We start from the raw sequence: 13,230 nt of genomic DNA, 5'->3' as shown, positions 1-13,230 counted from the left end.
CCAGGACCCAGATTGGCCCTCAGTCTATAATCTATAAATGGATTATATCCAAACATAATAATGAGGGAAGAAAAAGCATAAAAGTAAAAAAGGGAGGGGGGGAGAACGAAAAGGACCTCAACTGAGGTTGGCTTATTGGGTTTGTGTAGGGTTTTACAAAACATATAGAGGCCTATTTATCAAAGGTCTTGTGGACCAGATCCGAAAGTGGAATGCGAGCTCAATCCTATTGGCTGTTCAAATTAGCCAATAGGATTGAAGTTCAATCCTATTGGCTGATTGCATCAGCCAATAGGATTTTTTCTACCTTAATTCCGATTGGCTGATAGTATTCTATCAGCCAATCAGAATTGAAGGGACGCCATCTTGGATGATGTCACTTAAAGGAACCTTCATTCGTCGGTTAGTCGTCGGCAAGGAAGGATGCTCCGCGTCAGATGTCTTGAAGATGGACCAGCGCCGGACGGATGAAGATAGAAAATGCCGTCTGGATGAAGACTTCTGCCCATCTGGAGGACCTCTTCTTCCCGGCTTGGACGAAGACTTCTGCCCGTCTGGAGGACCACTTCGCCCGGCTTCATTGAGGACTTCGGCCCGGTTGGGTGAAGACTTTTCAAGGTAGGGTGATCTTCAAGGGGTTAGTGTTAGGTTTTATTAAGGGGGGATTGGGTGGGTTTTAGAGTAGGGATGGGTGTATGGGTGGTGGGTTTTAATGTTGGGGGGTATTGTACTTTTTTTTACAGGTAAAAGAGCTGATTACTTTGGGGCAATTCCCCCGCAAAAAGCCCTTTTAAGGGATATTTGTAATATAGTATAGGGTAGGGCTTTTTTTATTTTGGGGGGCTTTTTTATTTTATTAGGGGGATTAGATTAGGTGTAATTAGTTTAAAAAACTTGTAATTATTTTATTATTTTCTGTAATTTAGTGTTTTTTTTTTCCTACTTTAGATAATTGTATTTAATTGTATTTAATTTTAGTTAATTTAGGGAATTTATTTAATTATAGTGTAGTGTTAGGTGTAATTGTAACTTAGGTTAGGTTTTATTTTACAGGTAAATTTGTCTTTATTTTAACTAGGTAGCTATTAAATAGTTAATAACTATTTAATACTTATTCTACCTAGTTAAAATAAATACAAAGTTGCCTGTAAAATAGGAATAATTTAGTTAATTGTAGTAATTTTATTTAGATTTATTTAAATTATATTTAAGTTAGGGGGTGTTAGGGTTAGATTTAGGTTTAGGGGTTAATACATTTAATATAATGGCAGCGACGTTGGGGGCGGCAGATTAGGGGTTAATAAATGTAGGTAAGTGGCGGCGATGTTAGGGACGGCAGATTAGGGGTTAATAAAATGTAACTAATGTTTGCGAGGGGGGAGTGCGGCGGTTTAGGGGTTAATATATGTATTATAGTGGCGGCGATGTCCGGTTCGGCAGATTAGGGGTTAAAATATTTATTACAGTGTTTGCGATGTGGGGGGCCTCGGTTTAGGGGTTAATAGGTAGTTTATGGGTGTTTGTGTACTTTTTAGCACTTTAGTTAAGAGTTTTATGCTACGGCGTTAGACCATAAAACTCTTAACTACTGACTTTTAAATGCGGTACCAGGCTTGACAGGAGAGGGTCTACCGCTCACTTTTTGGAAGACTCGTAATACCGGCGCTATGCAAGTCCCATTGAAAATATAGGATACGCAATTTACGTAAGTGGATTTGCGGTATTTTCGAGTCTGGCCAAAAAAGTGAGCAGTACACCTGTACCTGCAAGACTCGTAATACCAGCGGGTGTTAAAAAGCAGCGTTGGGACCGGCTAACACGGCTTTTTAAGGCTAACGCAAGACTCATAATCTAGCCGATTGTTTTTTTACTATAGGAGCACTGTTTAATATCCATTGATAGAGACATGGAAGCCAAAATGAAGCATTCATGATTCACAGTGTACAGTTTTACAAAACTTTCCAGTTTACATCTCTTATCAGATTTAGCTCTCGCTCTTGATATCCTTTGTTGAAACTTCTTTCCATGAGAGCATACTGAGATAGGCTCAGGACCGTTCATGTATCTTAAACACAATATGGCAACACTATTTGCAAGAATGTTTGCAACAGTGTAATGCATATAGTACTCAAGACACGTGCATGCTCCTGAGTCTACCTCAGTATGCTGTCATGGAAAGGATAGAAGTTTCAACAAAGGGTAGCAAGAAAAAGAGGCAAGTTTGATAATAAAAGTAAACTGGAAAACTTTTTTTTTTTAATTGTCAAATCTGAATTATGAAATTTTAATTTTGACTTGCATGTCCCTTTTATATTGTGTGGTGTTACAGTGTGGGAAGGAGCCACAAGTAGGCATCACTACCTGAACTTTTTGCAAATGCATCTTCCACATCCTCCCTCATAGGATGCTACTGACTTACGTTCACAACCTGCTGGAATCTTGATGTCTGCTCTTTTCATACTATATTTTCTGTAATGTTTTCTCAGGCTGTTTCCTGTTCTTCCTGTGAAATGTATTGTATTCCTGGCACCATAAAATACAGAACCAGAACAGGAAGTGAATGTAGTGGGGCAACTTTCTGTGTTACTGGGGTAGGCTTTCCTAACACTAGAAATGCTGAATGCGTTTAGCCTGTATTATGCACCCTTCCTGGTAGCCAAAAGTTTTAAACCTTAGGTAGCCCAAGGGATCTGAATGTCTTTAGCCTGTATTATGCCCCCTTCCTGGTAGCCAAAAGTTTTAAACCTTAGGTAGCCCAAGGGATCTGAATGTGTTTAGCCTGTATTATGCACCCTTCCTGGTAGCCAAAAGTTTTAAACCTTAGGTAGCCCAAGGGATCTAAATGCGTTTAGCCTGTATTATGCACCCTTCCTGGTAGCCAAAAGTTTTAAACCTTAGGTAGCCCAAGGGATCTGAATGCGTTTAGCCTGTATTATGCACCCTTCCTGGTAGCCAAAAGTTTTAAACCTTAGGTAGCCCAAGGGATCTGAATGCGTTTAGCCTGTATTATGCACCCTTCCTGGTAGCCAAAAGTTTTAAACCTTAGGTAGCCCAAGGGATCTGAATGCGTTTAGCCTGTATTATGCACCCTTCCTGGTAGCCCAAGGCATGACGAGTTGTTGTTGGTTTGTCCCTGGCTTTAACTTACTTTTATGTCACTACACTTCTGAGATAAATCTGGATAAGTAATTAGTGAAAGAAACAATAATGACGTCTGAATGCTGTGCCGGGCGCTCAGACAACTGATGAGCTGTTATATATTAGGAATAGGCAGCAAGCTGTGACGGCTATTTAAATGCTGAGTGGTGTCTGCAGTTTATATAACTTTGCTAATGAATTTTAGCTTTGCTCTGTGTAGTATAAAACCGGCCTTGAGAAAAGTATGTTGGTTATACAGGGTGATACATTCTATGTGACTAAATCATTGCTTTTCATAGATGAGGGGCAGAGTCTTCTAGCAGCCTTATAGATATGAATGTATCTACCAAAAGCTGAATGAAGAAATGCTGTAAGCTGGGCTAAACTCCCTAAGTGGCAGGGCCCTGTACTTCTTATGTCTCAGTCTGCTGCCTGTATCTTTTCTATTTAATTTACCCCCTGCATAGGGCTGAGGAATCTCCTGGCCCATTAGAAATTAAGTTATCAAAAAAAAGAAGTGGTAAGTTATTTTATTATGTTGTTCAAAGTAGTTAAGGAAAAGGAATGCCATAGTGATAGAGAGAGATAGACAGATGGATAGATAGATGATAGAAAGATAGATAATAGATAGGTAGACATACAGACAGACTGATAGACAGACAGACAGACAGACAGATAGATAGATGATATATAGAAAGATAATCGATAGACAGACAAATGATTGATATATAGATGATGATAGATAGATAGATAGATAGATAATAGATAGAAAGATAATAGACAGACAGATGATTGATAGATGATGATAGATAGATAGATAGATAGATAGATAGATAGATAGATAGATGGATATATAATAGATAGGTAGACAGACAGACAGACAGACCGATAGATAGATAGATAGACAGATAGATAGACAGACAGACAGACAGACACACTCACATTCATAAAGTTATATGGTAGGAACATAAAATTAACAACAAGGAGATAAGCTCACCACCTAATAGATCAGCACACATGTAACTGTAAGTATGGCAGCCAATCAGCTTGCATACACCTATATAAGTATGCTTCCAACCTTCACATGATTGGCTACTGTGCATATGGCTGTGTGCAAACTGTGTCACAGTGTTGGGGAAGTTATATATTTTAAATTCAATTTATAGGGAGACCACGGACACAAAACATTAGTGGGAGGAGACATTTGACCCCTGGCAGGAGTCAGGCCTTGGGTGTATGGTAAGGGGGAGGGATAGGTATATTTAGAGGTGCAAGGTAGACTTGGCGTCATATTAACAATTTAGCATAGAAAAAAACAACTATTCCCTCCCTGTGCTTAAAAACTTTTAGATGATGTTTATCACAGCTGGTGGGGGTTCTAGTCCTCTTCAAAAAATACAGTTTAACCAAGGCCAGAGGTAATTTGGTTAACCTTCCCATGGGGTGGGGAAACCGTTTAAGGAGTTCCTGAGGCCCACTGTAACTTATTGATTTAATGATTTGACGGACTTCGCATTTTGCTTTGTCCAATAGTTGCGTAATGCGGCCTGGTAGTTATAAAAGGAGGTGTGATAGAGATTTGATTCTGACTAACACCACTGGGGAATTTTGAGTCACTTTAATAGGTTTAATAATTGTTTAAAAATGTGTTATTTTTATTTTGTATTGTGTAAAAGATTTAATAAACAGGTTGTGGCCATAAACTTTACCATAATAAAGTTTGTATTGAGTCTTATTTTACAAAGGGGACACAGACCTTAATAAGTTGTTTTATTATGGCGGGGCCGGAGAATAAACTAATCATGGGGTCAAGGATTGAGTAGTGCCTAAGTGCTTTTTAACTACTTGTTAATTGCTCTAGAGAAATAATTTATTGTGTGTGTGTATCGTGTCCATATAAAGCTAATTTTACTTTTTCTTCACATTCATAGTAGGACTTTGTACAGTTATATTTAGTATATATTTACAAAAGTTTAATAATAAAAATACTTGGTTCTGCCAATAGTTTTAATGATCAGATAGCAGGGCAGTTGCTTCAAGGTATTTGCTCAAAACCACACATGAGCCAAAAATAGGGTCTTCTAATGGTCTGTAAAACAGCCGAGGCCAGACCAGGATTAAATAATTTGTTAGATTCTAAATGCCAAATATTTTTGTGCAGTTTACAGAACACAATGTATTAAACACATGACTATTTATAACTGATGTCTTGGTTTATTTTGGTGAGGCCTTGGAAAGAATGAAACAGCATTTGTGTGGTCTGTTGGTATTTAGGGATCTTACACAAGATCATGACTTGTTTGTTCCTTGGTAGATATTTTCTAAACAAAGATCATGGCTGCCCTGTATATAAAGCCTGGTTGTGCAATGATAGTAGGTGATATCTATGTTAATATGTTAGACATGTCCTTTTTTATTGCTGGCCCTAGCTATGTATTTAATGCCCTCAAAGGGGTAACATATGTAAAGTCCTGCAAGAAACCACAAGCATTGCAGCTCTAGAGCAGAACAAGACACTTCTGATTGGTTAACCAGTAGTTTCCTGTTCTATAGCTCTAATACTTGTAAATACTGAGTGTGACTTTACCTATGTGTTTAACCCAGGGGTATAAAACTCAATGTATCTGGGGGCCACTGACCAAGTGTCCTGCACTCATGGGGGCCGCTTGAACTGAGTAAGTGCTATATATATTAGGAACTGGAATTGACATTTACCCAAGTAGTAGTGCATACACAGATGTCTATATTTATCTTGTGAGTGCCAAGCAGGGCCTGTCAATTACACTGAATTAAGTGGCAGAGGATAAGAAGTGTGAAATTACATTTTTGGTTGCTGGTTTATTCATTGTGAGCCTGCACCTCAGTGTTTCAGAAACTGTAAATGCAGCTTGTTAACATTTCAACTATATATCAAAGAGTTTAGCCATCAAGAAGGTAAGCACTCAAGTTCCATTTCAAGTGGTTTTCATTCCTCCCTTTAGCAATTACATTTATACATTATAACCATTTTTGCAATGACATTTTTATGGTTCAGTGCAATTCACTGGTGACATATTTTCCATGTGATTAAAAAAAGGAATAAACAATCAGGTTAATAATTGCTGGTGGACATATTATACACGTTGGAAGTAGAAGCTAGTAAAATACTGTATAGTTCACTTACTCTGTTTTATTTTGGAGTGTCTTAATTTCCCATTACAGATTTGTGGTGACCAATAACCAATGCTGTGTCTTACTTTGTATCCCTAATCAAGCCATCTTTCTGTTTCTAATCTGTGTTTCAGACCCTATCTTTTCTATCCATTCCTTGTTTTTCCAGTATTTTGTTCTCCCACTTTTAACATAACATTTCCTTATTTGATGATTAGGAGTTCTGACTCAGAAGAAGCATTTGAGACTCCTGAGTCTACCACGCCAGTGAAATCTGCACCGCCAGTCCCCATCCCTTCTGTATCTGAGGTCCAGGAGCAACAGCCGCAGCAGCAGGAACCGCCACACCAGGAAGAGGAGACATCTCAGCCTCCCTCCCTACCGGAAGAAACAGGTGAGGGGAACTGGTGTTTATTTCACTTTAGACAAACAGAAACCCTAAAGGTCTTACATCTAAGCAAGATGATCCCCAGATGGAAGCTGCTAGTTACTGTAAATGAAACTCTAATTAGATTTTTATGGTGCACAATAAACCATCGGAATTTTGAAGATCTTTGGATTTTTTGGTTTCAAGGAAGACAATGTGTTACTGCCAACTCTGCAGAAATAGGAAGACGTATAAATAAAGGGGATAATTACGGATTGTGTACGGGAATAGTAATCTGTTTCTCTATGGCATATTCAGTTATGATGGATGACATATGAAGTGTTAAAGGGTCATGGAAGATACAACTAAACCTTCATGTTTTAGATACAATTTGTTTTTAAAAAATAATCAAATTTGCTTAAAGCCTACTCCAGATCTTTTACTGTTTGCAGTTCTTGCATTTTAGCCAATTAGTAACTGCACAGGATTGAGCACAATATTATCTATTATCTATCTATTATCTATATGGCACACATGAACTAGTGCTGTCTAGCTGTGAAAAACTCAAAATTAGTAAATGAGCCTACCTAGGTTTAGCTTTCAATAAAGAATACCAAGGGAACAAAGCACATTTGATGATAAAAGTAGATTGTAAAATTGTTTTAAATTGCATGGCCTATCTGAATCATGAAAGTTTAATTTTAACTTGACTGTCCCTTTAAATTACAAAGTTTGCCTCTTTTGTTAAAACATTGTTCCTTTCATCAAAAGCATACTGAGGTAGGCTTAGGAGTACAAATGTGTCTTAAGCACTCTATGGTAGCAGTGTTTGCAACAATGTTTGTAATAATGTTGTTCATAAAGATACCTATATGTTCTTGAGCTTATCTCAGTACACATGCACGCTCCTGAGCCTTCTTTCATAGAAAATAGCAAAGTACCTTACTACCAACAAAGTATACCAAGATAAAAGGTAAATGTGATGATTTAATTAAGTTAGAAAGATTTCTTTTTATGCCGTGTGTAATTGTATATCTCAAATAATAAAATAATGTATCCCATTTAGAATAAATTATTTGATAGGACTTCAGATGCTTTAGTTTCAGTTGCTGGTTAGAACTGTCGTGCTTCTCTATATTTCAATTTTAAATTAATTTTATTTAGAACTCATTAACTCCTTGTTTGTTGGAATTGTTTTTCAATAGCTAAACTCCTCCCCCATTTTCTTCCTAATGGGAAAGAGTGCACAACCACATTCATTAGTTATGGGAAATAAGAACCTGGCCACCAGGAGGAGGCAAAGACCCACCAGCCAAAGGCATAAATACTCCTCCCACTCCCCTCATCCCCCAGTCATTCTTTGCCTTTCGTCCCAGGAGGTTGGCAGAGATGTGTCAGAAGTTTTCTTTTAAAATTATTTTACTTCTTTTTCATATGTCTCTTAAGGAGGTTACTACCCTTCGACATGGGACGGGAGTTTTAAGTAGTCCTGTCAGTCTCTCATGGAGGGCCTGGGCGAAAGTGAGAGTCTGGAGATGCAGTGGAAGCTCCCCCTGTGACACCATCCCAACTCGTATTCACAGCTCCGTTTCAGCACTTGGCGTTGACGAACTTCGTTTCGCTACATGCTGTCTTCTCTCAAGTCCATGACGGAGGCGATGCTACTATTCGTCACACTCGTTCCTGTTCCACGGAGTAGATTCCGGTAAGATCGTTTCATTTTATTAATTTATCTGTAATGGGATTATTATGACAGTTAAGTATGGGCCTCGCTGAGGCACCTTCTGCTCCGATCTGGGAATCATGGGATAATTCCTCCTTAGGGTGGATTAGTGAACGGGGAAGGTTTTTTTTTTATCATGTTTCTTATGTGATTCAACCTGCTTGTGTATGTGCTATGTGGCTCATATTGGCTTGTTCTTTGGTTGTGGTTTACACGGCCTAGAACTATACCTTCGGTTATGCCTATTTTATTCAGACTTGCTTAACTTCTTCTGTGGGCCTAGTTTTGCCACCCTTTAGTGGCACACTTTTTGGGATTTTGCAGGTGACCGGCGTGTTTTTACGCTTGGGTGGGTCTTCTTCTCCTTCCGCATTCCTGACTGGCGATGGAGGAAAGAGTCTGCTCCATTGAGGTCTGGTCATAGGAGGTGGGGAGTGCCCCCAGCCATTGTGGGTGTCTGATGCCAGTTGTTTTTTTTTCTTCCAATCTCTGTTTATCTTGTGCTTTCTTAAGCCATGGAGGATTCCAATGCCGGGACTAATTTTATATCCGATTCTGAGTCATCCTCGGATGAGGATTGTAAATCTGGGTCATCCTCGGATGAGGAACGTAATTTGGCCCTGTTATCACAAGTCTGCCAATTTTGTCGTGCCTGGATAGTTTGCCGGGTCCCTCGGGATCCGGGTCCCTGGGCCTTCTGAGTGATCAGCCTCTGGGGGCTCTGCTCCTCAGGAGGTGCCTTCCCAATCGCATACCCCTTTTACTTTTGAGGTTGGCCTCGATGTTAATGTCCCCTCCGCGCAAGGTGGATTATTTCACCCACAGATGGCGGGACTTTTTCGATTAAATATTTTAATGGCACTGATTCGCTTGCAGGACCCTGAAGTTTCCTTGCAGTTATGTGCCTGCCTGCCTATTCCAGGTGTTCAGACCGTGAATGGCACTATAATATTCCCCCCGGGGGTGTTTGTTCCTCCTTGTAGTTCTTTTCGCTATAGAATTGTGCGGCTACGTGTCCTATTACGACAACTTTTTGACTTATTGGGGGATCCTTTCCTTTATGGTCCGAGGACTTCTCAGTTCTCGCAAGGTTCTTCGAGATAGGCTAGTGAGGATGTGTCACTCCCCGGTCGGTCTACTGTGAGCTTCCCAGTTCTTTTTTCTGGAGGTTACGGTTTCCATTTGGCAGGTCCTGCGAAGACATAGTTCCTTCTGGGTGGATGCCTGCAGGTGCCCTTGTTTTTCTTTTATCCAGTCCGGATTATTTTTCTTCTGTTTTCCCTATGGGAATTCTGGTATTGCTTGATTTAAGTTCTTCTATGGAAGTTGTTCCCAGATTTCTTCCGGAGTTTTGTGGGTGACCTGTTACTTGTTACTGACGCATGTTGCGCCTGGCTGCTCTGGCAGGACCTACTGTTTTTCTTGTTCAGTTATTTGTTTTTATACACAAAAAGGAAAAAAAAATTGCACTATTCTTCTGGACCTTCGAGTCTGGATGTCGGAAACGCTTTGGCTGGCCCGTATCAGTCCGCACCCGATGTCGGGACTGGTGGTATCCCACTGCGTCCTTTTGCATCCCTGATCGAAGGGGTGTGGTCCTTACCGCGTGGAGTGGTTATGCCCTTTTGAACTACTGTTTATGGTTCTCCTAGAGTCTTTGCCATCGTGTAGTTTAGGCTGTCATGCGGAGGTGGTCAATGTCCTCTACCTCCGCCCCTGGGAGCTGTTCAGGCTCTGATGGGTTTTTGGATTGACTTCTCTGGTGTTGTCACTGGTGCCCTGGTCGTCTTTATCGCCCCTTGGGGGTTTGGGCCCGTGGTAGGCTCTGTTCTTGGAGTCCTGTGCCTCGGGGATTCTGATTAGGGTTTTTTCCCCTAATGGACTCATGCTGCGGGTGTTTTTCACAGTATCTCTTGTGTCCTTCTTGGATTTTGATTCAATGTTCTTTTTCCTTGTTGAGATAGCCTGCCAGCTGGTCCGGCTTGGGGCGTGTTGCCTTGGGCGCTGACTTATGGAAGTCTGGTTTCCTCCTTTATTATTCCGCCGTGGGTCTCGGGGGAGAGTCTAGGGTTCTGGCAGTCTAGCTCTTTATCCTATCAGTATGTCCCTGTTATGCCCCTGGGATTTGGGGTTGGGTCAGGATGGGTCCTATTCTCTCCCTTTTAGGGAGCCTGGGGTATTTTCGGTTTGATACCTTTGTGGAGGATGGGCTCTGGGCCTTTTTGTTATGGGGTTCCCTTTTCCTATTCCTCTTTTGTGTCTAGGACTAGCTCTAGCTTGGTTTAACCTCTTTTTTCCCCTTAGTCTCTGCCTTCTGCAGACTTTGTCACAGCACATGGGTTGGACTTGTTGGTCGACTTGCTGCTTGTGTTAAGGGGGCTCGAGCGGTTGCTCTCAGTCTTGGCCCTTTTGTTGGGTTCTGGGAGGTCTGTATTTCTTTCTGTCCTAGGATTTGCACTGGTCACTCAACACTTTGGGCGTTCTGTGCCTGTGCAATGATTTGTAGATTGGTTGGGTGTCCTGGGGACAAGTGCTCCCTGTCTCATGTTTTTTTGAGGGACTCTTGTCTCTCTTGGATTAGCTTTGCTGCCTAGTAAGCGGAAGGTTCGCTGTTGGGAAACAGCTGCAGTTATTTTACCTTGTCTGCTGGCAAGCTATTGAGCCTAGGTGGCCTAGTGGTTAACTTGTCGGTCTAGCAAGCTGCAGTTCTTGAGTTTGTACTCAGCTGCGATTACTTACTACTTTATATCTAATGCCTGTGGGTTTGCCCTTAGGGATTGTGTCCTCAGGTCTCTGGGTTTTCCTGGGGTCTGGTCACTTTTCTCAAGCGTGCCTGGTGGTCCTTACCTTCCTTTTGGGTAGGGGTGGGGTTCTGTTGGCCTACGGTTAGCTTTGCTACCCAGCTTGCAGAAGGTTGCTGTTGTCTCCAGGGCAACTGTTGCTCCTTGAATGATAGCATGCACTTTAGGTTAATTCAGGAAGGATGTTCCACTGTTCTGCGGCCGAGAGTGGTGTAGTGTTGGTTTGCGCAGTTTCAGTTGCGCAGGAGCGGGATGTTTCGTATCCGTTTTCGGATGGGGGCTCTGCTTAGTTTTGTGCCACTAGTTTTTGTCATCCTTTTCCAGTCTCTCTCCTGAGCTTTTCTCTGCCTATGGAAATTTTTCCTTGCTTGGGAGGCGTCCTCAGTCTCTTGTGGTCTTGGGTGTGGGACTTGGTCTGTTTTCCCCTGCTCACTGGGGTGGGTTTTTTTCCTTCACGTCCTCGTTTATATGGTGATGCGTGTCCACGCTGTCTCGCTGTTTTTGCGTTTGTTGGCCCTTGAGATTCGTTTGTTTCTCTTCTGGTCCTTTCCTGACTTTTTATATAGTCTGTTCGGGTGTAGCCTACTTAGTGGCTCCGGGTTGTCTCGTTGTCACCCTGGACGTTGTTCCTTTTCTTCTGTCTTGTATCTTCCCTCTGGGAATTTTTAATCGGGGTCCCTCGCTTGGTTGAGGGACTGCAGCGGGGTTGTTGCCTCTGACAGATGCTGTCCTTGAGGTGGGTGCTCTCGGTTGGGTCCACTCATGGTTCTATTTAGGTTCGTTAGACTGTTGGTAGATTTGTTTTTCTGGGACCGCTTTTTTAAAAATGTTTGTTGATCCCTGTTTTGGATGAACTGGGACTTTGTTTTCTTGGGAATTTGTTTGTAGGTTGGTGCCTTTATGGGTCCACCTCTTACCCTTCCGTTTTGGCATTCTGTGTCCTCTTTGACTTGGGTATAAATTTCCCATAAGTAATGAATGCGGCTGTGGACTCTTTCCCATTAGGAAGAAAAACATAAATTATGCTCACCTGATAACTTCCTTTTCTTCCGTGGGAAAGAGTCCACAGCCGCATTCATTACTTATGGGAAGTTGTTGATTTTTATCTTCTGGCACCCTTTCACCTTGTTGCTTCTTCCACTGTTCCTTGTTCCTCGGCTGAATGACTGGGGGATAGGGGAAGTGGGAGGAGTATTTAAGCCTTTGGCTGGTGGGTCTTTGCCTTCTCCTGGTGGCTAGGTTCTTATTTCCCATTAGTAATGAATGTGGCTGTGGACTCTTTCCCACAGAAGAAAAGGAAATTATCAGGTAAGCATAATTTATGTTTTTCCTTATTTGGAGGACCCATGTTACTGGCATAGACAAGGCTGACCACTGTCATTTAGTGACCTTATATTGTCTTGTAATATCTTGCCATCTCTGCTGAAGCCAATCAGGTTTGATGATAGGTCTAAACTTAAAGGGACATTAAACACTAGATTTTTCTTTGCATAAATGTTTTGTAGATCATCCATTTATATAGCCCATACAGTATTTTTTTTTTTTTTTTTTAAGTATAGTTTTGCTTATTTTGAAATAACATTGCTCTGATTTTCAGACTCCTAACCAAGCCCCAAAGTTTTAGAAGAATACTGATGTATTCCTACTCCAGCTTGCTTCTGTTTTTGTAAAGAGTCATTTCATATGCAGGGGGATGGGGGAGTGTCTGCAATTTCCCACTTGTAGTGGGTGTTCCAGCTACCTTTTTAACAGAGCTGGACAGCTCACTGGGAGCTTCTAAGTTATTTTTTAAATGGTTTTATACTGGACTAGGCAATAAGCCTGCCCAGAGGGCAGTCTATTTAAAAAAAAACTACAACCCCCAAAGCTAAAATTACAAAAAATAAAAAATGTAAAATTACAGAAAAAAATAAAAAGTTATCCAAAATAAAAAATTTAAACCTAAACTAATACCCCTATAAAAAATCCCCCCCAAAATAAAAACACCCCCTGATCTAATACTAAACTACAAATAGCCCTTAAAAGGGCATTTGTAGCTCTTTTATCTAAAC

The 13,230-nt window shown here is 41.0% G+C and overlaps 1 protein-coding gene across 9 annotated transcripts in view; it reads left to right on the top strand.

Moving 5' to 3' along the window:
* The window catches only part of TACC2 (transforming acidic coiled-coil containing protein 2), a 302,667-nt gene that overhangs the window by 196,854 nt on the left and 92,583 nt on the right, over nucleotides 1-13,230 (top strand). For all 9 annotated transcript variants that reach the window (XM_053692637.1, XM_053692632.1, XM_053692635.1 and 6 more), the window contains one exon: nucleotides 6,507-6,682. In XM_053692637.1, coding sequence (XP_053548612.1) covers nucleotides 6,507-6,682 — 176 coding nt within the window. The remainder of the gene's footprint in view (nucleotides 1-6,506; nucleotides 6,683-13,230) is intronic.

The sequence above is a fragment of the Bombina bombina genome, chromosome 9 (assembly GCF_027579735.1).
Source record: "Bombina bombina isolate aBomBom1 chromosome 9, aBomBom1.pri, whole genome shotgun sequence".
NCBI classification, from domain to species: Eukaryota; Metazoa; Chordata; class Amphibia; order Anura; family Bombinatoridae; genus Bombina; species Bombina bombina.
This window is presented reverse-complemented; position numbering and strand designations above follow the sequence as displayed.